Source organism: Oreochromis aureus, linkage group 5 (assembly GCF_013358895.1).
Source record: "Oreochromis aureus strain Israel breed Guangdong linkage group 5, ZZ_aureus, whole genome shotgun sequence".
Lineage (NCBI taxonomy): Eukaryota > Metazoa > Chordata > Actinopteri > Cichliformes > Cichlidae > Oreochromis > Oreochromis aureus.
Genome location: NC_052946.1, coordinates 20,149,113 through 20,172,194, shown reverse-complemented (window position 1 = coordinate 20,172,194; position 23,082 = coordinate 20,149,113). Strand labels below are relative to the sequence as shown.

The following is a 23,082-nucleotide window of genomic DNA, read 5'->3' as shown; positions in this document are numbered from 1 at the left end:
TAAATTCACATTTATTTACAAAGAAGACGGTAAAACCATCCAATCGCTGTTGGTACACTAATCAGATGCCAACAGATAAGAGATGGTAACTTGCTGAACTAAAGGTCATCTGTCCTACATACACAAATAACACTGGCATATAGAACGAAACATATTAGAACTTTATTATTATTAAATACTCATATTATTCACTAGGAGAAAACAAATCTGACTCAACAGATTTATTTAAGTGAAAGTACCATCATCTTCTCAAAAACATAAAGATCATATAAAAAGTGACAAATTTCAGGTCATACTGGCTGTATTTTTGCATTATTAAACCCACCCATGGTAAACAGCTTTTTACTAAAGGAAATATGATAGTTTATGTAAAAGCAGTTTATGTCCTTAGAGGTCTGTGATATCATCATCTGACCAGTAATGCTGATGCATCACTGCAGAGAATTCCTCTCTCATGTATGCAGCAGCTGGAGACTCACTGCTGCCATCAATTTCGGATGCAGCACTGGGTGACTGTACTGGTTCTTTGGCCTGGAAATGGTCTAGAGATGCTGAAATGGACTCTGTGTCCATCCAGCCGTAGCTGATATAAGCTGGAGGGAAGGGTTTTAGACCACCGTCTTCATCATTGGTGCCCATTGTCCATGAGGGAGGCGGAGGTGTGAACAGACTCCCTGCTACAAGCTGTCCGTGGTGAAAAGCATTGTCAATGCTGCGCCTGAGGTTAATAGGAGATGGGGGCCGCATGTCAAACTCTATAAGTGAAAGAATACACTCACGTTCACCAACTTTTTGCCACAGCAATGCCGCCTGAGAGTCCGAGCTGATACTACCAGGATCAGACTTGTGCTCTGATATTTGGGTGGATGTTCGATCGTCATATGGGGACATTGTGTTGTTGCTGACACCTGCTTTTGACAGGTTATATTTGGTCCAGTTATTTGGCATCAGATCTTCCCAGCTTTTCTCTGATTTTTTTAGTGGGACTTTCCACACAATGGATAACACCCGCTCCCAAAAGCTTTTGTCCTCCATTCTTTTGGATGACTCCACTCTGCTCTGCACATGATCACCCCTTGAGTGACCCTTAGATGGAGTCCAGAAGATCCAAGATCCCAGGACAAGCAAAGAGAATCCCCAGGCTAACTCAAGGAGTCTCGCCCAGAACTGACTGAGCCACCAGCCCCAGCCAAAGCGCCTCCAGTTTCCCAGTAGCCCATAAAGCCAGAAGAGACTATACATCTGAAGGCTGCAGCATAGCACCCCAAGGAAAGCGCACCCTGCTGTGACTCGCTTTCCACGCCTCTCGGCCCTCTGTGAAGGAGCCCACTGTGGTAAAGAGGACCTGAGAAAGGGTTGCAGATTGGAAAGGGCCTTTGTGAGGATCCCCAAGCAAAATGGGAGTCCCCAGCAGAGGGAAAGGGTCTGTAGCAAAAGAGGGACAGCAGGGGTTAAAGTTGAAGAGTATAGATCGGCTACAAATAATGCAGAGCAATGAAATATACCAAGCCCTCCAACCACCCATGGGTGCTGCAGCTTTACTGGGAAAAGTAATAAATTTAACCCTTTGAGTGTGACCAGAGCGAGAGCAAGCTGCGCCCACAGAAGAAGCTGCAGAGGAACATTATGTAGCGCTGCCAGGGTGGCATGAGACAGAATCTGACGGGTACCATAGGGGTCAAGTATGAGGAGGATGGTACGCAAAGAACCACCCATGATTAGGAAGCTATTTGCCAGGGTCAGGGTGTAACAGTGGGGCCGAGGAAGCGTACATGCTCCAGCCGTCCCCAAAACTGCCAGGGAAGCCATCAGCGAGAAAAGGCTGGCAGACCCAAAGACGTGCAATTCCCAGGCAAACGCCAGTGTGCGCCTCATGTCATCCCAGAGCAGACTGGTGCCATTAAAGTTTTTAAGAACAATACATGGGCCAACACCCAGCACACAGGGGCCTCCAGGTTCTGAAGGTTTATAATTTATCATGGAAGTAAATGCACTGGTATGGAAAGGAAGTTTAGGGCGGTCTCCACCTGAAAGACAGAGAAGATTTTATATTTTTTAATTAAAAATAATTTGATGGTGAATTTTACATACTGTTAGCCTGATTAGTAGCATAGTTGCACAGCACGCAGTGTCACAGACAGCTACATGGAACCAAAAGATCCAATATCAATCACTTTTACTTTATTTGCTTTTTAAATAGATTTCAAATTGATTTTTCATACAAAAATGTGAAAAGACAGATATAATTTTACACTGGATCTCACAGTGACCACCTGACAAATTAATGCATTTTTTTTTTTAAAAACGTAAAGTAATGCACTATGTTTGCTACTTCACTTGCATATCACAGTTTTACTTACGAGTTGGGAAGTTGTGTTTCACAGCAGAGGTATGACTCTCTGGTAAGCGCTCTGCTGTTATGTGGCCGCCTTCCAGCAGAGCTCCCTCTGAGATTACGGGTACACTGGGGTGAGTGTTTCCTGTAATTGAAGTATTAGCTTTGTCAGCTCTTTGGTCCAGAGGCCCTGAGTGGTGCAGGCTGGGTTCTGTCCCCACTATGATTCCATACCCAGAGTGGGTTTCTTTGCTCAATGGAGTGACAGTCTGATTGATGAGTTGCTGCAACTCCGTGCTGCCAACACTATACCGGCTGCCTTCTACAGGACTTTCTGATTGAAAGATTACTTCCCTGGCCAAGCTGTCCAGGCTGCTGTTGTTTCTGGCTCCACTTTGAGTTATTTGGACTGAGCCAGAGTTGGACGGTGAATGCGAAGACTGAATAAGGCTTCCAAGTGAAGAGAGGGACACGGTTAGTGTCACAAGGAGCAGACGCCCCATTTTTGACAGCCAAGATCTGTAGAGAAGAAAGAGCGAAAGCACTGAAACATGTTTCCATGCATTTAGGTTCCTAATGTCCCCAGAACCAAAATCAACAGTCTAAAAATGTGCTTTACAGTTTTTCTGAAGCTAACACAAAAGTTCAGCCATACAAGATAATGAAAAGCCCCCTTTAATAAAAAGTTCCTCTTTTGTTACCACCCTTTCACAGCAACTAAATAATCAAAAACTGCTTTGGTGAACACAAAAATATGTACTAAAGATATTTATTGATGTCAAGATGGCTAAAATTTGATTTTACCTTGAAATAAACACTGAAACACTTTCTTCACAGGCATTATGGGGAGGAAAATGATTATGAAGTTAGTGCATCATGTGTTAATGGTAGAAATATAGTTAGAACTTTGGAAAAACTGTTGACAATATGAGTCAGTCGGACCAAAAATATAAAGTAGCCATTTCAGTGATAAATCACGCATGGTAAAAATTGGTAAATGCAATTACACAAACTAGAAAATGCTGTGAATCCAGAAAAACTCTGAAAAACTGAAATATTTTACCCGTTCATAGATCAGTTGTGATTCAGGCAAACACAAGTATAAAACAGACATGACATAACATCATTCAGCTGTCAAATCGGTCTAACTCATCGGCTTACCTGTGATCAAATCTTATTTTCTGCTTTCTTTTTAGTGCATCACGGGTTGTGCTGCATCTCTGGTAAAAGTATGTCTAAAGCCTGGTTTCTGAGGTGCTACACAAGGTGCATCGCTGTGAGGCTTGAACATAGTGACTGGCGTGCTCACAACTAACTAACGGCTTATTGCACCTGCTGGTTACTTGGCAACCTTCCATCACTATGTCACTAGTAAAACAAAGGCCTGAATACCATGCCCCATTTCTGGAGAAAAAGAAGTTGAATAAATAACTCCAGTTTACTGTTTGCAGTGTTCATAAATGAGGGATTTTAAAATGAAAATCAAAGTGGTAAATTACCAACTGTTAATAACAACCTACAAGCCTTCTGTTTTGTTTTAACGGCAGCTGTTTAAAGGTAAATCCTTCTCAAAAGGATTACATTAAGATTCTTAGAGTGGCATAAAGTCACCTGCAGTGATAATGCAAAGCCAGTAAGTCACGAGCCAAGTAAGCTGTTTCATGCCAACTTACTCGTTATTTTTCCAGAGTATGCATGTGAAAGACTTACGCTTTATGATCAAATTAGGAGAGTGTTAGTCACCACTCAGATGAATCCTGTGGTTCTCTATCAATAATGGATCAGCTTTCTTTCCTCTTAACGTCCACCATGGTGATAGTGTTCGGGCTATATTTTGCTAAACAGACAGATTTTCAGAAACTAGAAGATGTTACATTTCAAATAAAGATCCACTCCATTGTGGCTTTCCTTTTTTTCCCATGAACCCTCTTAGGTCCAAGTCATCTTTGCTGACAGCCCCAGTGTAGCCTCAAACCATAAACGTAACCCTGTAGTTTGGAGAAAAGCCAGTATATATTATACTGGAAAAAATAGTTCTGTTGCATACATTAAAATAATTTTGTCCCCTTACTGCAAAGAATTTGGACGTTTTCTTTTAAAATTACATCTTCTAGGGTCATTGCTGGTGATGAGAGACCTCACAGGGTTAATTATGATAGATTTAGAATTTGGGTGTTTTAAAGTCTATAATCAGGGGTGGACACTTAACCGGACCTTATCCTTAACCCTAGATGTGTTGCCAACACCCTGGAGGATGTTAAGCAGTTAAAGAAAAATGTACACATACTGCATAAACGCTGCCATAAGAGAGCCCTTGTAGAGTCAGAGAGAGTCTGCAGCGAGTGTGGGAATTAACTCTTTCCTATCCAGTGTGTAGAGGACACAGCCTATGCACACAGCGCATCTGTCCAGGTCCACCTTAAGAAGGGCAAGAGGCAGTTTGTTGTGGAGGGAACAGGGGGAGGCCCTCAGTAGCACATGCCTGGCTCTTTAAGGCAGACTGGGGAAGTTAGAACAAGTTAAAGGCACATGCATTCATGTTTACCAAGCTTCAGGAGAACCATCCTGGAAGAAAATGTTTGTGTTTATTTAAAGTCACGCATCTTGATTTCCAGAGTCAGAGGAAATAAATTAAACAGTTAATAATAAAATAAAATAATAAATCAAAAACAGAGCTATCGTAACATAAAAACGGTTTGACTGAAAATAATAATTTTAGTAAGAAATCCCTACTAAAATATTTTAAAATTTTTTTAATCATAATTATTGAAAAAGTGATAACAAAGGCCAATTAACCACATAATGTGGCCAATATCTATCTATCTAATTTAAAACCATGCAGATCCTATTTTTCTGTAATATTAGAACAGATATTGTTCTGATAGTATGACAATGATAAGTCATTATTTTGTCATTATTTTGTCTGATTTTTTTAATTAGTCCTCAATGAAAGGAGTGGTATTGTAAAAAAAAAAAAAGTGTCTATTTATTACGATCATTCAGACTGGAGATCTGTGTTTATAGATTTTATCATTTCAATGCAAATGACCCTGTTTTAATCTGAGACACTGTGATTATCTTGCACTGCCAGACTACAGTTGACCCACCGTTACAGATGAGACATGCCCTACCTTTAACTACACAAACGTGGTTGCACTTCTTGTCCAAATGTCATGTAAGTTTTCATAACAGTGCTGCTCTTCCTACCGGGATGGGAGCTGCAGTTATCAGCCCGTTGGTTGGCAGAGCAGTGTGGAGAGCAGCCGCGTTGTTTTCGGGGCCTATACTTCCGTCATTTTATGTCTCACTTGGTAAACAGTGTGTGGGGTTTTGTGCGTGTGTCGCTGAGTGGTGTTTTTTTTGAAGATACGACGTGGGATTTCGCCGCATAAATAAACCTGCGCTTTGCTGGAAGTGGTAAACTTTTAACACAGCCCGGAGCTCAGCATGAAATAAGCAGACGTCAGAGAATCGGCCAGTGGTTAAATTTTATCTCCGTGTAATCACGGCATTGTTTTGCGGGATTGCACAGCTGCTAAAATGTGCTATGTAGCCAAGTAAATGGTATGCTGGTGGTAGCTGTTAGACGTTTATCGGCTTTTTGGTTTTAAACACCGTGCCTTGGCGGAAACAAGAGGATTTCATTTTATTTAAGGTAGCATGACAGGATCCAGAGCCGCCGAGCTAGCTCGCTAGCTAACGTTAGCACAGTGGTTAGCCAGCGAGGTGTTGCTGTATTAAATAGAGTTCGATAGCCTCTATTATGAGTAAAACTATAGTCGTATTATATAAGTTACTGCATAAATTATATTGGTATTCAACAGTGTAGAATGCAGTCGGCGGTTGCTACACAGTGAACTATCCATATGGGTTGTGGCAAAACAGCACCTAGCTAACATTGTTAAGCTAGCATGCTAACAACTAGCTGTCACATAAACTGTCAATATAATTAAACGAGGCACTATTGTTGGTGCCTTGCTTCATTACTTCATTGCTATTTAATCCAGTTAATCACTCATAGTAAACATTTAGGTTTACCTTTCAGCTAACCTGTGATTGCAGTGTTTTTTAATTGTAGGAAAAGTTGATTTAAGCAAAGCACAGTCATTGTATTAGCTCCAAGCCAAATGCATTTAACATAGTAACCCTAACGTTCCCAACCTTACTGACAAGCTTTTAAACTGCATCATTTTACTTGTATGTAAGAGAGAAAAGCTGTCTCTCATCATTTTACATGAACATTGCAAATGCAGCTTGTTTAGGATGCAATGGCTGTAACTGTGCTCTTAGAAGTTTAAAAGAAAAATCTTCTTTCCAGGTCCAGTGACGATGAACGAGCAGGAGAGTGGGGTGGTCTCCTTTGACGAATATGTGCGGCAAAAGGCCCGCACTGTGCCTCAGCACAGGATGAAGGAGTTCCTGGAGTCTCTTGCCAAGGGCCCAGAGGTGCTGCAGGAGTTCAGCCAGCAGGAAGGGGCAGCCACCAGCACAGCCATGGTGTACCATCAGCAGGGTGCCAACTGTGTTTACACAGACAGCACGGAGGTGGCAGGATCTCTCCTGGAGCTGGCCTGTCCAGTAAGACACTTTATACTGGATGTTAAATTATGTTGTTTCTGTTGTTTGGTGGTTTGCAATTACATGTACATGCTTTATAACAGGTACAGGTGACCTCAACGGAGATGTCACCCCAGCTGCATCAAGGATCTGAACAGCAGCTTCAAGTGCAGGTTAGTTTCTTCTTGTTTCAGCTACTCTTTTTATTGGTCGGATCATCTACCTCCATCTCACCCTATCCCTAGCATCCTCCTCTGTCACAGAAACTCTTAAAGTTTGCATCCACACTGCTCAACCTGAATCACATCCATCCTGGTCACTCCAAATACAAATCTGAGCATCTTCAGCTCTGTGACCTGCAGTTCCACCTTGTCTTACTGTCAGTGCCACTGTCTCCAAACTGTACATCAGAGCAGGTCTCACTACCATCTTTTCAACTCTTGTTGCTATCCTTCTGTCACAAATCAACCTGCCATTTGTCTCCATGTTACAAATTATTAGTTACTGTTTTAAAAAGCAGTGCATTATTTTTGCATTACTCCATAGCATAGCCTGATACACTGTCACACATATGAGAATGCATCTATGTTGACATTAAAAACCTGAGGCTACTAAGGATGTACCAATCCAGCTTTTTCCCTTTCTGATCTGACACCACTGCTTTGACTGAGAGTCTCTGCTGATGTACTGATTTGATCTTAGCTGCATTCCTCACTGTGAGGAAGAGATTGAAATAAGGGTGGGTGATTATAGATTCAAAATTATGTCATTATGTTTCATCAGAAACTTTGTGATAATTTTGGTGATATAGAAAAAAAACAATAGTACATTTTTTTTTAAACACTTGCAGTCAGCAGCTTTTTTTGTAAGTGTAAGTAAATGAAGTGCACTTTTTTACTGAAATGAAATTTGAAATGTGAATCTGTTAAAACAAGGTGGCAACAGCATTACATTCAGTGACTCAGCATACGTCAAATGTAATCACAAAAGTAGCCGAGGTAGCGTTTTCATGTAAATTTGTATAAAAGTATAAAATAACTGCTTAACATTTGAGTTTATCAATAACTAAAGTAGCTTAACCTCCTCAAACACCTGCGCAGTATTGTCACATAATAAACCTGAAAACATTTTTTTTTTTTTTTTACCTGGGATGTTTTATGTTGTTTTTTTTCTGGTTGAGCTGTTTAATCACCTGCAGGTGATTAATTCGGTAATTTCTACTCACCATTGGCTCTTCCTGTCGTAGTGATGCTTCGTTTGAGGCATTTGTTTACTTTTGGGTTACACATCAGCAGCTGCTAGCCTCTCCTCAAAGTTTGTCCACCTTTTGCAGGAGTGGTTTTCTGGAATATTTTTACTAAATCTATCAGAGGCTGACATGTTGCTGTTCCTCTCAGATATGCCTGGGTTTTTCTCCTAGTCCTACATTTGAAAATGTAAATGTGAGACATTGCTCTAGCAAAACCATCAAAATACGGCACCCTTATAGCACATAAAATGTGTACTGGTGTTATCTTTATCAGCTATAGATGTGAATCATTTGTATGAAATGAGGTCATACTCCACTTAAGTTTTCATAAGTTTGTAAAACAAAATAAACAGGTTATAAATTTACAGAATTTATGGTATTTATTATTGAAAAATGACAAAGGGAGGATAAATACAATGGGGAAAATAAGAAATGCATTCCTGTTCATATAATCTATTTGCACTGGACTGGAGTCATTAGGCTGCAAACTGGTGTCATTTACAGACATTCTACTTTCTTCATCGAGAATGAGACAGCTGGAGTGAAATGAACTTTAATTGAGTTGATCACATTTTAAATTATAATTATATCATAAGTTTAGTAAACACTCCTAAAAAGTGTTACACAAAACTTTCCATCTTGCATGACTGGACAGAGCATAATGAGAGTGAAAGTGAACAAGAGGAAATTAAGAGAGAGAAAGTGATAAAGTATCACTGTCATCATGCAGACTTTTCAGTCGTGTCTCACTTTGACCACAGTTTCCATTTAAATAAATGCTTCTGCAGATGTACAGATAGAAGTTGTTGGTGTAGCAGCATGAAATGCCCCCAAACCTCCTTCATGCTGTGTTAGCTGTGGCGCTAACTGCTGCTGTTATCTGGTAAAGTAAACAGAAAACATTGTAGAACTCAAAGGAATGGATCGGCTCATTGTAACCAATGCTCGATCCAGCTTTTTGGGTCAGTATTGGACTGATATCCAATCCAAATATCAAAGCAGTGCATTCTGAGAGGCTACAGTCAGGCTCACTGGAAGGAATCCCTTTCCTACTGTGTACACACAGAAGATCTTTCACTTAGTATTTAAGTATGCAGACAGAGCCAACAGGAAATGTGAAAACCACGCAAAGGAGCACTTTACAGAAAAATGTTGTGGCCACAATGATTCTCCTGTAGGAAAATGTGCAGGTGGAAATGGAGGATACAGGTCTGACTGGTTATACTGATTTGTACCATCACATTCTAGTCCTTCTGTGCAATAAAAATTAAAGTAATTTTCACATCTGCACTCCTCTAAATGTAATTAATGTAACTGGGGGAAAAGGGTGTTTGCTTTTTGTTTGCCTGTTGTGCAGATAATTAAAGACCTTGTAGCACAACCAATGAAATATCTGTTTGATTAGTAGCCGAAGTTAGAGTTCTATGAAGTATCACAAGCCAAAAAAAATGATCCATTTTCTCTCAGGATTATGGTTGCTGTTTCATGCTTGTTCAATTCACATTAATGTCATTAAACAGGATCGGTCACCTCAGACATGGGTGTATCATACTGAGACTTTAAACGTATAAACGTGAGACTCCTTATGGCTTCTGTGGTTGAATTTTGACTTTGATGACTGTTGTGCTGTTCATAGCAGAAACACACTGAAAAGTATTTCAGTGTGTTGATGATACTTCATTTCTTCAGAAGGTTGCTTACAAGTCTGTTTGTTTTTCACTCTCTCCCTCTGTGCCAGGTTCAGATCCAAGAACAGCAGGGCCAAACAGTTGGCCAGGTTCTTCAGGTGGCCTCCCCCTCTCAGCAGGACATACAGGGAATCTCAACAGCCCAGCTTGTGCAGCCGGGAGAGCTCACAGAGGAGCAGCAACAGCAGGTAGAGGATTAACTTCAGTTACGTCTATCAGGTTTTTCCATGTTTCCTCATTTTAAAAAAACAAAAAACATGTTTACTGTGTTTCACAGATTCAGGCTCAGTTGGTTGCCGCCGTAGCTGGAGGACAACAAATCCAACTGTCAAGTGGCCAACAAATCCAGTTGCAGGGAATGCAACATATTCAGCTGCCTGGGGGACAGCAAATTCAACTTCAGGCCGGCCAGCAGATTCAGTTACAGGGTGGGCAACAAATCCAGATCCAGACCATTGAGGCCATGACTCCTGCTCAGCAGCAGGACTCTATCAGGGAGGCAGAGCGGAGGCCCAGCACTATCCCCACTGTTCTCCAACCAGCCAAGAAGCGTAAGATGGATGTCCCACTAGCTGTTTCGTATGCTGTTCCACAGGGGCAGCAGGTGGCTACAGTTTTAGCCATCCCTCAAGGGCAGCAGCAAAGTTATGTGTCCCTACGACCAGATTTGCTCACAGTTGACAGTGCTCAGCTGTACAGCACTACAGGAACAATCACAGGTCCCCAAGGTGAGACCTGGACCATCCCTGTGTACTCCACTCCACAGCAGCAGGGTGTAACTCACATTGCTATACCACAGGAGACGTATAGCACAGTGCAAGTAACTACCGCCAACGGCAAGGACAAAATGTCCCCAAATTCCACATCGAGGTCTGCCGATGTGCATTCGGCCACCACTGCAACGCAGGAAGAGATCGTGCAGACCCTGTTCCCAGCACAGTTCATGAACGGGAACATTCATATCCCCGTGGCAGTGCAGACCGTAGGAGGGACATACAACACTACACAGTCAGTGCAAATATGGGACCCAAATCAACAGCAGAGTCAAGAGGAAGATGGACAAGACCAGCAGCTCCATCTGCAGGTTAGAAAAGACTCAGTCTTTACAGTTTTACTCTGGTCCTCGATGATTATGGCTGGAACTAAACTTTCCCTGTGCAAATCTAACAGAACAGAACTGATAACTGTTGCTTTGGTCATAATCATGATGGTGTTTTCAAAAGTTCATGTTTATTTTTAGTCTTTTACTGAATTAAGAATGTGAACTAGTTTAACTATGACTAGTTAATACTACTAATAGTAACAATACTTATCACACTATTATGCAGCTGAATTGCCATCATGTAATTAATAAGGTGTGTTTAACTCTGCTGCCATCTTTCTCAAAAACAACCTTTTTTAATTTTTTTATTTTGCTCTTCTACTGCAGGGTCAAGTAGCCACTGAAGCTCAGGGCGAAGTACCCACAGAGATTCTGGTTCCTGTGTGTCTAAAGCCAGAGGAAGGGCTGGAGGTTTGGCGCCTTTGGGTGAAGAGAAAAAATGCTGAACTAAGCAAACGGGAAACAACAAAGCTTGCGCCCATAGGACGTAAGTAGGCCTGTCACAGTTGTCTCAGTAACAGTGAGCTCTTGCTGAAACCAGAGGAAGTCATAACATTTTGCTGTTAGTACTCTGTGTAGTACGTACTGTTATTCTTGCTCACTGAGAAGTAAAGTCAGTTTTACACTGCCTCTCCAAACGTAGTGTTTTCTGGTATTTCTGCGTTCAGGTCGTCAGCCCCTGCGTTTTCAGGAAGATCTGGTATCCAGTGCAGTGGCGGAGTTAAACTTGGGTCTTTCCCTGATGACTCAGGAGGCACGAGGATCCGAGGAAGAACAGTTTGCTCCTGATGTCCTGTATTATGTTTTCTTGTGTATACAGAAGGTTAGTATCCCCATACTTAACCACAAAGAGGCAGGAAGAGTAAAACTAAGGCTGAAATTGCTTAATAATCTTTAAATCTTTTCTGTTTTTTTTTTTGTTTGTTTTGTTTTTTTTTTTAATAGTATCTGTCTGAAAATGGACGTGTGGATGATATTTTCAATGATCCATATTACACTCGATTTTGCGAAAGTTTACACAAAATCCTGCACGACTGGAAACCCACTATACATCCTTTAGGTAAGGCAGAATCCACAATTTTGTAATTCTTTTCGATATTCAGGCAGCATTTACATGTATGTAAACACTCAACAATGGGCATCTTTGACATTTGGGATCTCTTCTAGCATGATTGTCATAGCAACCACCATCAGTTATTCACAAGATTAAAAGAGCTCCAGTTGCCTGTTTGCATTAGCCATGCTAGCTGCACTTTACTAACCTTATACATATATAACGAGCTTATTGCTCACGGCAATGATCAGCTTCTGCATTAGCAAAATTGATTGATTAGAGGATACTGCATGTGCAATGTTATTTGATTGGCTGACACGTTGTCAGAAACAGTTAACAGCATTTCTTTGGCAAGCACGAGCTAAGCAGCAGATCGACGATTCAGCTCGGCATCACATCATCCTGTTCAACGTGACGGAGATACACTGAAGCCTGAAACACATGCATGTGAATCCTGCCTTACTCATGGTATGTTTCCCTCTTAGGTTATATCATCCCAAGTCACGTGACAGAGGAGATGCTGTGGGAGTGTAAACAGCTTGGCGCACATTCACCTTCCACATTGCTCACAACTCTAATGTATTTCAACACTAAGTGAGTAACCATTGAATGGCCTGATAGTCTTTTATCCTCTCTCTAATCTCTGAGTCGAATACCGAATATGGTACAATGTTGTATTTGTTGCAGGTATTTCCGCCTGATAACACCTGAACAGCACATGAAAGTAGCTTTCTCTAAAGTCTTAAGACACTCAAGGAAGAACCCAACTAACGCCAAGGACAAAGCAACCAGTATTCGCCTTCTCAAAGGGCAAGGCCTACACAGTGCTGGACAAAAAGGTACTCTCTTGCTCAGGTCGTGATTAGCTCAGTGTTGGATAGCAGAAATGCCCATTGTTGACCTGTTGCTGTGTACTGCGTCATTTAGGAACCGACGACATGTATGAAGAGCAGATCGAGGATCCTGCGAATCCTCTTCGTTGTCCCATCAAACTTTACGACTTTTACCTCTTCAAATGGTGAGCAGCACTTCAGCTTAGTAGGATTTATGTGATGATTACTCTTCAGTTTACACCCTCAGACACATGCTTACTTTCTTTTCCAGCCCACAGAGCGTTAAAGGACGTAACGATGCGTACTACATGACTCCAGAGCCTGTCGTTGCACCAAACAGCCCGATGTGGTACTCCTCTCAGCCCCTCACAATTCAGCAGGTGGAACAAATGCTGTCTCGCATCATCGTGGTCAGAGAGATCCAAGAGATCATCGGTGTTGTTCCAGAAAACGTGAGCTAGATTGAGGACTTGGCTCACAGGAACTTGTTCTCCAGATTGTTGACTATGCAGTATCCATCCCGACTATTATCATCGATGGCCATTAAAATAAAGTGGAACAACTTCTGAGGAGAGTATCATGATTATGCTCATCAGATTCATAAATTCTTCTCTTCTTATTATCTCTGTTTTTGGCCGGTGGGTTGGACTTCTCGTTTTCTTGGCTGCCTTTGTAAGAAACCACCTTTGTAACCTTTGAACCGGCAAGTGAGCAAGATTTTAGTCTCTTCTCAGCTGGGCAGAGATGATACACGTTCCTGTACAAAGTCAGTCTTATAAATGATTAAAAAACTGTAATCTTTTCTTTCTTAACCTCACAGGCTGTTCACGTCTTAATTCTCTAGTCCAACTAGTAATAATCTTAAGACAGTTACAGGGACCAGTGCTCACAACTTTTTTAAAAATACATTTTGGACCATGTATGATAAGTTTAAATCTGAAAAACTTGTGCCTGTTTTTCCAAAACATAATTACATGATATTGCTTGTGGAATAAGTTTAAACTCAGTCATTCACGTGGTTAAGTGCTACAGATCGGTGACAAATTGAAGGCAAAACCAGGGTGTTTCAGTAAGATGGTTGCCTGTGCTGTGCTGCCTCTTTAACGCAGCTGTAGTGAAGGACACAATTTTTCTTTATCTAGAAGATATCCTCTAAATGGGTGTTTTAACCATGTTAGTGGCCATGATGGCCCAAACACCCCCGCAGGGCACTTCTTGTTTAAGATCCGGTGACTACAGGGATCATAGCCTGTTTCATAATTTCATAGCTCAAGTATTTCAACCCCCTCCTGCATCCTGGGAGATGCCACTCGCGTCAAAACTGAAGCATTTTAACATAGGATAAATGTGAGCTGAGACGTACTCCCTCCTTAGCATAACAGAGCCACCATATACTGTTGGATCTTTCCTTTAATTTGTCACCTATAACTGTATATTGTAGTCATTCAGGAGATTTTTCTCAGGATAAAACTAACATCTGAAACACCCATCAAGGATTTTTGCCAACGTATTCCTCCATGTATGTGTGTATAGTAGGTTATTAAACAATATATGCAGATGGAATCTTTGTAGTAAGAGTCATGTCAAGCAGAAACATAATGATTACTGTCTTCTAAAAAGAAAAAGTGAGCTGTGGGTCTTTTTAATAATGACACATTTGAATGTTTCTTATTCAGTTCCATAGCATCAGTTTTTTCATAATTAACACATTCTGTTCCACATCTGTCCACTATCACACGTATCAGCGCTGTAGTTACACGACCTGGTGTCTATTCCACATTTAAATTACATTCCTGTCACAACCAGACAGGGTTGGACTGTAAAACGCTGAACAAAGCAAGGAGATGATCACGTTTGTTTTTCATCTGGGAGCGTTATATGCAGTCGGCCCAGTGTTTGGGTGAAGTATTTCGGTAGCAGGCAGGACACGTTGACGTCAACTTGGCTGCTTCCTGGCAGCGTCAGCTGTCGTGCATGTAAATGAAGAGGAAGGTGCCGAACCTTGCTCTGTTCAATTCCAAGTTTTCCCAACACACGTTCTGGTAATTTCTGTGGAAGAAAATGTATTATTTAGTCATCATTTGTGACAAAATAGAAATCAAACTGGTATACATATTAAAAAAAAAAGAGAGACTGATCATCAGCCTACCCAACTGAGGGTCAAACAAAAGCCATGACTGTAAATGTGAACAATAAAACATAGTCAAAGTGATCTGGGAGGTGCAGTCAGAAAGCCTCTCAACCCAGTGTTATAGTTAAAATTACAATTCAGTAACACAAACAACCACTATGGATATCTCAATGTCGTTCAAAGTTTTTAAAAAGTGACGATGGTTAAAAAGCATATGCACCAACATGTCAGCAGCTAACAGTGATTAAGCTGTGGATCCTTAATCACTATTCTTTATTTTTCTCTTCTGGGATTCCCAGCAAAACATGCTGAAAAGTATCTGAATCCATTCATCACATATTCTCATATTTCAAACTTCTACTTATGATAGACGCCATATTCACGCTTTTTCAGACATGTAGAAGAACCCCTTCCCGCTATCATGCCCATCTGAGCTCACGTTATGAAACGTTATGTATAGCATTCAGCTTGACATTATTATGGATTTTTTATGAATATTATGGATTTAATCACTTTTGCAGTAAAATGTTTTCCTACAAGAAATCATTGCACGTGAGAGATCTTTGAGAACATGACAAACTATGCTGTACTTTGTTCTACCTTCGGTAAGGGGTTGCTCAATAATTGAGGTCCTTTTGGAGGTCTTGCTTCATCCTGTTCTCTGTGGGACTGTAAACATCTTACCTGTGGTGCCAGTTTGCTCCAGTGGGAATATTTGTGGTCACCAAGAATGGGACACCCCAGAGCAAAGGCCATATGAACCCTCAGCTGGTGCTTCACTCCTGTGAACACAATGAAGCAGAAAAATACCGAACATGTTTCCAGGCAGGTATTTGGGATGATTTCCTTTTGTTCGCATGTGCATTCTTACCTGTAAAAGGCTGGAGCTCCACAAGGCTGCAACCGCTGCTGCTGTCCAGGACTCTGTACTTGGTCACTGCTGGATGAGCTTGGCGATGACTTCGGACTTTGGTTACACCATCACCTTCGTCGTTCAGTCTGTAAAGAGGACTCAGAGCCATCTGAAATCAAAGAAGTTGTTATGAGACTGTGGAAAATACACACCAGTATTTAAACAATAACTAGTAATTTACTCAAATGCCCTGGACAACAAACCCAAACTAATTTAATGTTTAATAAACATACTAACTACTAAGCTAAAAGCAGTGCATACAAGGATATTTACAGCAATGATACAGAAGAAGAGGCACCTTGTAGTGTGGCTGAGGACCTGTGACCTCTCTCTCTATGATGGGAATATCAATCAGACCTTCAGATGGCACAGGAACACCAACCGTGATAACCCTGAAGAGGAACAATGTAACTAACATGCAGTGGGAGTACAAGCATGTACATTATTTCATTAATCCTTATCAGCGCCCCCTACTCACCAGTACTTCCTCTCCACTTTGTTATTTCTATTCAGAGCGAGTACGTGCTCCACCACTTCATCCCTCCTGGCCAGCAGGAGAGTTCCCGTTGAGTCCTTTTCTAGACCCAGACAGGGAATGAGCTGAGAATCAGACTTCATCTTCATCCCATCCATCATTTTGGAGAGAACAGGAAGCACAGAGGTGATGGATGTGACGTCGGAGTCATCTGGGCGACAGCAGCAACATTACATTTGTGGTGCCAGTTAGACATCAGTGTGCTTCAGTGTGATATCTGACATTTTTCATGGTCATTCCAGCTGTTCTCAGTAATGATACTGCATGTCTCCTAACAATAACAATGATGATAATGATAATGATAATAATAATAATAATAATAATAATAATAATGAGCCTGTTTAAGAACACCTTAATATGTACCACAATAAAATATATAATCATATAATCACATTCATTTTGGCATGTAGACATCAATAATGGTCAAAATAGTTCAGAGTCATGATCAGAATGGGAAAGAAAGGTGATTTAAAAGACTAAATGTGGCATGACTCTTGGTGTCAGACAGGCAGGTCTGAGTATTTTATAAAGTGCTGTTATGCTGGGATTTTCCCAATCATCTTTCGGGTTCACACAGAACAGTACACACTCTGTGCCCTTTAGTACCATCGTTTAAACACCACAGTCTACCTGAATATTGTTGCTGACCATGTCCATTGTAAAACACCATATTACAAAGATCTCAAATTGGTTTTTTGAACATGACAATGAGTTGATATTTATTTTTATTTGATTTTTATTTCAAACCCAAAATAAAAACTTTTTCAAACTTCTTGTCAGTGTAATCACATTAAAGAGGACAGCCCAGTGTTGGTTTACCTGCCACAGGGACACCGTAGGGTTTGTTGACGATCACTACATCCTTGTCCTGGTACAGCACGCTTCTGTGGAGGTGTTTGGCGAGCACGTTGGGGTGCACATTTTGTAACTGTACACTGAACCGTTTCAGCTCCATCACCCTCCTCTGCTGGGCAGACATGGGAGGCGCTGTCTCTCGGGTCTTTGACTTCTCTCCTCGGATCTTACGGGCCAGGTCAACGGCTCTAAGCCGGGGTTTGTCATCTGTGTCGGAACCTGGAGTATGGTTGGCAGCGGTGCTCTGACCCCGGGCGAGGGGCGGTGTTGTCTGCGGACACTGGCGGCAGGTTGTCCGGGGTTTGACCCGACAGAAGAGCAGATCCAGGCCGGAGCTCCGGTCAAACACACGCGCTAGTCTCCCACAGCTGTTCATCACGGCACCGTGTGAAGCTCACAGACCAGACGGCGCACACGAGCTTCAAAACACAAGCATGAACTCTGAAGCTATTAAAACATTTCCGGGCCAAGCCTTTCAGAATAAAAGCATAATTTAATCCATTCATTCGAATTAAAATAATTCCGACATATTAGAAAATAAATAGATAAAACCAAGCGAAAAACGATATAACTATCCGTTTAAAATGCTCTTAAACATTAACAAATACACACTGCGTAAATGTAAAAAAGAATTCCGGTAATTTCCGCCTTTCTTTCAACGGGTGTTTTTGTTAACTACGCTTACACCGGCCGCCAGGTCACAACTGCAAAATATTGTAGCTTCTGGAAAGCACCGCCCGCCTGGGCGATGAATAAAACTAAGCCGATCATTATTTCCGGTTGTTACGATGTTGCATGTTGTCTGCTGTGGATTTTTATGGTCATAATGCAAATAAATACAAGCACCTTAGTGATCTAATGGACAGCAGATGCGCATAGCTCAACCAAACCGAAATAATTACCAGGCTTCATTAAATCTCAAACAGGAAGCTGGTGGAGTGTTTTTTCTCCTAAGGTATGCGTTCTTGGTAAAAGCCTGCAGCTATGAAGATCACAGACGGTGTGTTACGAAGTTTCAGGGTGGCCAGGACTCATCGGAAAAACGAAGAGAAGGTCAACTGCGTGGACTACAGCCCAAATGGTGAAAATGTGATAACAAGCAGCGACGATGATCGCATACTGCTGTATGACATGCGAGATGGAAAGTAAGTGGGCAGCCACTATAGACAGTATACTGTATATGATAAATAAGATCATTAACGTGCATCAGTGCTCGGTTTTCATGTCATGTCCGTACAGGTGACTGCATTGTGTTAATTTGTTGTCCTTGTGCTTTTCTCAGGTGCAAAAGCAACCTTTTCAGCAAAAAGTATGGAGTAGACCTCATCCGCTACACGCATGGAGACACAAATACAGTGGTCTACAGCTCCAACAAACTGGATGGTAAACACTTGACGCCATGCACAGCAATGCAAATACAGTTAGTGGTCCATTTGGAAAATGAAATATATTTTGGAATATTTTTTAGATACCATCAGATACCTTTCGCTCACTGACAACAAGTACATCCGATATTTCCCAGGTCACACTAAGAGGTGAGTAAAGCAAACACACAACCTTAATCAACCACAGCTGTAAACATGTAGACTGGTATTCAGCGAAAGCAGACAGTTATATAGTATGCACCCTATATGAAGACATGCCTACTAAGTAAATGGACATGCTTTTATTTACTGTAACCAGACTAAATAGAATAAAATGTAGTTCAGTGGAATTCTCATTTTCTACCTTTCTGGAGCTCTTTGTCCAATGTGCTCATAAAAATACAGAAATATACAGTCAATGGTGACTTTATTAGCTAAACCTGTTGAACTGGATTTTAGTGGAAATATCTAATCAGCCAGTGTCAGGGCAGCAACTCAATACATTTAGGCATATAGACATGGTGCAGGTGATGTGCTGAATTTCAAACTGAGCATCAGGATGGGGAACAAAGGTAATTTCAGTGACTTTAATATGGCATGGTTGCTGGTGCCAAACAGGCTGGTCTGAGTACTTCTGATACTGCTGATCTGCTGGGATGTTCCCACACAACCAACTCCAAAATTTACAGAAAATGATCTGAAAAAGAAAGAAATGTCAGTAAGCAGCACTTCTCTGGGTGAAAATGCCTTGTTGGTGACAGAGGAGAATGGCCAGACTGCTTCGATCTGAAAGGAGAGAAATAGTGACTCAAATAACCACTCGCTATAATCAAGTTATGCAGAAGAGCATCTCTGAATGCTCTCCAGACATTTCTGTGGCAGATGTGCTAAAGCAGCAGAAGATCAAGCTGGGTGCCGCTCCTGTCTGCTAAGAACAATAAACAGTGGGAACAGTTTAAATCGCTGAAATTAGACAACAGAAGAAAAACATTGCCTGATTGGATGATTCTCAATTTCTCCTGCAAGTTTGAGATGTTAGGATCAAAATTTGGATTAAACAAAGCGCTTCACTCAAATGGCCTCCAGAGTCACAGATTTCAGTCCAACAGAGCACTTTTGGATTGCAGAGGAATGGCAGATTCTCATTATGGATGTGCATAGTGTGCATTCCTGAAAAGCTTGTTCTTGTCTGTCTTTCCTTAAGGTAATTTGCATTCAATAAAACTTTGGCTCAATCCTGATCAGTTAGAACCAGTTTGTTTGTGTTTCAGGGTTACTGCTCTCTCCATGTCTCCGGTGGATAACACATTTATCTCTGGGTCGTTGGACAAGACTATCCGGATCTGGGACCTCCACTGTCAAAACTGTCAAGTAAGTAGTTTGTCAGTTGATTGGAAATTTCCATTTCTTCTGCCCTTTGTACACATTTACAAATGTGTAATAACAGCTACAGCAATAGAATACTGTGCTTTACATTGTGACACAAAGTACTGTTGATTAGTAGTCACTGAGTAGTCGTGACCACCAGAGGTCTCCAAATCTCTCTTGGATCTGGTCAGGCATAATAAATCTATGGGCAATGCCAGAAACATAACCTTGCAAAAATATAAGGAGTAAATAAACACCAAATGGAAAATAAACACATAAATATGAAAACATGTGATGCAGAAAGTGTTCATTATTGAGGACTCTTTTGCATATTTCTTGAAAGTTAAGAGTTTATGTTGCACGATCTCTCTGATTTTCAGGGTGTGATAAATCCACTGGGGACACCTCTGTGTTCGTTTGACCCTGATGGGCTGATATTTGCTGCAGGAGTGGATTCAAAGACGGTTAAACTGTACGACTTTCGTGCTTTTGACAAGGTACAGCTGAGTCCATCAAGGGTTTTCTGTTTGTGTTCACGTGCATTCTTTCCAAAAGCCTTAAATAAAATTTTTAATTATCTGACAATCTTCCCGTTGAAGGGCCCGTTTGCCTGTTTTGAAACGAGGTTTAATCGCGTTTGTGACTGGACTGGACTCAAATTCAGTAGTGATGGGAAGCAGATCCTCATATCTACAAATAAAGGGATTATTGGAGTCTTGAATGCTTTCAATGGATCTGTGCTGCACACTTTTTCCGTAAGAGACATATTGGAACACAAATACAGAATTGCATCTGTTTTTATCTTAAAATAATTATTTTTAGATTACCTGCTGAAGCCTATCTTTCCTGATTTTAAGGGCTACAACAACAGTAAAGGCATCTCACTGGAGGCCTGCTTCACACCTGACTCGCAGTTTGTCATGATTGGTAAGCTAAAAAACCTCAGACTTTAGATTTGAGCCTTTTCCTTTAAGCTTCCTGTTAACACTCTGGTTTTTCCAGGTTCAGAAGACGGGAGAGTTCATGTTTGGAGCACAGAGAGTGGAATGAAAGTGGCCGTGCTGGATGGGAAGCATCCAGGACCCATCAGTGCGCTCCAGTTCAACCCCAGATTCATGACGTTTGTTAGTGCCTGCTCTAACACGGTGAGTGCAAGCCTGTCTTACCAGTGTGTCATTGATCTCCTGCTGGAAAAACTGCTTATTGTTCTCATTTTGACTTTTTAAAATATATTTTCTCAACAGACTTTTTGGCTCCCGTGTCTTGATGACTTTTAAAGGCACCAAAGATCACCATCATGGAGTGAAGTTGGACCCTCCTTTACAAACATCGTGACCCAGGAATATTTTGGAAAAATGTTATGTTGTTTCTACCATTTTTTTTTTTAAAGATGTTTCATTAGCTTTTATTAGCCTGTTTTTTTTTTTAAAATAATAATTGTGCTTTTATTGATGGTTTTATAATAAACTGGTTTAAAGTTCTATATTAAAAAATCTTGTATTTTAAACGTTGTCCCTCATCCCTCCTCAAAAGTGCTTTTATTATTATTTTTTTTCCTATTAACCAACAATATTAGAAGTATAAAGATAAACTGACAAAAACTAACAAGTGAGAGTTTTCTCTGTCTGTGTGTGTGTGTGTGTGTGTGTGTGTGTGTGTGTGTGTGTGTGTGTGTGTGTGTGTGTGTGTGTGTTTACAAATCCCATGCTTCTTAACACTAGCTTAGATCCTTGTGGCACAAATTCAACAAGGTGCTGGAAACATTTCTTAGAGATTCTGGTCCATATTGACATGATAGCATCATACAGTTGATGAAGTTATATCAGCTGCAGTTCCATGATGTGAATCTCCCATTCCACCACATCCAGAAGACGCTACGTTGGATGTCAGTTGGAGAGGGTTTAAGCTTCATGCCATGGCACATTATCCTGCTTGAAGGAGCCATCAGAAGACTGCTACACTGTGGTGATAAAGGGATGGACGTGGGCGCAAAGTGTACCCAGAAAATGTCCTCTTCACCAGCAGCCTGGACTGTTGATACAGGGCAGGATGGATCCATGCTTTCATGTTGTTTACACCACATTCTGACTCTAGCATCTGAACATCACAGTAGAAATCGAGGCTGATCAAATCAGCCAACATTTTTCCAATCTTTTATTGTCAAAGTTTGGTGAGCCCTTGTGGACTGCGGCCTTAGTTTCCTGTTCTTGGCTGATTGAGTGCCACCTGGAGTGGTCTTCAACTAGTGCAGCCGATCTGCTGCACAAGTTTTCATGTGTTGTGCATTCAGAGATGTGTTTCTGCACATATTTGTTGTAACAAGTGGTTATTTGAGTTACTCTTGCCTTCATATCAGCTCAAAGCTGTCTCATCATTCTCCCCTGACCTCTGGCATCAACAAGGCATTTACACCAGGAGAACTAATGGATTTTTTTTTGTCTGTAAACCTTAGAGATGGTTGTGAGATTTTGAAAGCAGTTGTAAATGACTGTGACTCTGGAGATCCACAAATCAGAGGATTGGTGAGTCAATCCTCCTTCATCCTGCATGTTGTAGCAAGTTGCCCTTGATGTGAGTCTGTGAATTTTAGGTTAAAAGCACTTTGGCATAGAAAACAGCACTTGTGTGAATGATGCTTGTTGTAGTAAAAAAGCGCTTTGAGTGTTCAAATTTAGTAGAAAAGCACCTTGTAAGTACCAGTCCATTTCCTCAGCCTGTCTGAGCCTGTCTGATGCTTGATGTCATCATGTAGACTGTGTATACATGTCTAAATACATGGAATTACTGTTATGTGATTGGCTGATTAGATATTTGAATGACTTCATTCAGAATAATGAACCATTTCATCTTCTTTCTCAGGCACTGTTTCTGCAGATTTTTGTTCTGAACTATAAGGTCTGTCATCTCTCTGAAAAGTGCTTTATGTTGGACCTCAAGTTTCTTGCACCTTTTCTCTTGTTCTTTTAGTGTTTTTCTGCTTGTCTTCATGTTTTTCTTCCAGTTCTTTATTTTTCTCCTGCAGTTCTTTGTTTGCCTCACGCATGTGTTTCTTTGTTGTTCTTTGTGATGGATGGCTTGTAACTCTTCATGTCTCTTCT

At 41.1% G+C, this 23,082-nt stretch overlaps 4 protein-coding genes across 10 annotated transcripts; 2 read left to right on the top strand and 2 right to left on the bottom strand.

The window, feature by feature from the left end:
• LOC120440122 (proline-rich transmembrane protein 3-like) lies at positions 1 to 5,620 on the bottom strand. Of its 3 annotated transcripts, none has more exons than XM_039611817.1 (3): positions 5,543 to 5,620; positions 2,361 to 2,854; positions 1 to 2,027 (listed from the first exon to the last, which is right to left on the bottom strand). In XM_039611817.1, the coding sequence occupies exons 2-3, from the start codon at positions 2,836 to 2,838 to the stop codon at positions 388 to 390; spliced, it is 2,118 nt and encodes a 705-aa protein (XP_039467751.1). In that variant the 5' UTR covers positions 2,839 to 2,854; positions 5,543 to 5,620; the 3' UTR covers positions 1 to 387. The 3 variants fall into 3 exon arrangements, with proteins under 3 accessions (XP_039467751.1, XP_039467753.1, XP_039467752.1); XM_039611819.1 differs by lacking the exon at positions 5,543 to 5,620 and adding an exon at positions 4,046 to 4,116; XM_039611818.1 differs by lacking the exon at positions 5,543 to 5,620 and adding an exon at positions 3,497 to 3,716.
• LOC116336002 (glutamine-rich protein 1-like) lies at positions 5,386 to 13,635 on the top strand. 4 transcript variants are annotated; one of them, XM_031759795.2, is made up of 12 exons: positions 5,386 to 5,510; positions 6,654 to 6,913; positions 6,997 to 7,065; positions 9,880 to 10,017; positions 10,107 to 10,913; positions 11,259 to 11,418; positions 11,600 to 11,754; positions 11,877 to 11,991; positions 12,471 to 12,579; positions 12,673 to 12,824; positions 12,913 to 13,003; positions 13,090 to 13,635. In XM_031759795.2, exons 1-12 carry the CDS (start codon positions 5,504 to 5,506, stop codon positions 13,277 to 13,279), a joined length of 2,253 nt encoding a protein of 750 aa, XP_031615655.1. In that variant the 5' UTR covers positions 5,386 to 5,503; the 3' UTR covers positions 13,280 to 13,635. The 4 variants fall into 4 exon arrangements, with proteins under 4 accessions (XP_031615655.1, XP_031615659.2, XP_031615658.1 ...); XM_031759799.2 differs by lacking the exon at positions 5,386 to 5,510 and adding an exon at positions 5,543 to 5,646; XM_031759798.2 differs by lacking the exon at positions 5,386 to 5,510 and adding an exon at positions 5,601 to 5,752.
• An 809-nt stretch (positions 13,636 to 14,444) lies between these two features.
• On the bottom strand, positions 14,445 to 17,883 carry LOC116336004 (mitochondrial RNA pseudouridine synthase rpusd4-like). 2 transcript variants are annotated; one of them, XM_039611820.1, is made up of 7 exons: positions 17,865 to 17,883; positions 17,217 to 17,671; positions 16,341 to 16,548; positions 16,161 to 16,254; positions 15,821 to 15,971; positions 15,634 to 15,731; positions 14,445 to 14,867 (listed from the first exon to the last, which is right to left on the bottom strand). In XM_039611820.1, the coding sequence occupies exons 2-7, from the start codon at positions 17,626 to 17,628 to the stop codon at positions 14,667 to 14,669; spliced, it is 1,164 nt and encodes a 387-aa protein (XP_039467754.1). In that variant the 5' UTR covers positions 17,629 to 17,671; positions 17,865 to 17,883; the 3' UTR covers positions 14,445 to 14,666. The 2 variants fall into 2 exon arrangements, with proteins under 2 accessions (XP_039467754.1, XP_031615660.1); XM_031759800.2 differs by lacking the exon at positions 17,865 to 17,883 and having other exon boundaries at positions 17,217 to 17,826.
• A 109-nt stretch (positions 17,884 to 17,992) lies between these two features.
• On the top strand, positions 17,993 to 21,405 carry LOC116336006 (WD repeat-containing protein 82-like). The gene is made up of 9 exons (XM_031759803.2): positions 17,993 to 18,397; positions 18,535 to 18,635; positions 18,721 to 18,787; positions 19,888 to 19,987; positions 20,365 to 20,481; positions 20,584 to 20,739; positions 20,842 to 20,911; positions 20,987 to 21,129; positions 21,229 to 21,405. The coding sequence occupies exons 1-9, from the start codon at positions 18,237 to 18,239 to the stop codon at positions 21,259 to 21,261; spliced, it is 948 nt and encodes a 315-aa protein (XP_031615663.1). The 5' UTR covers positions 17,993 to 18,236; the 3' UTR covers positions 21,262 to 21,405.
• The last annotated feature ends 1,677 nt before the right edge of the window (positions 21,406 to 23,082 follow it).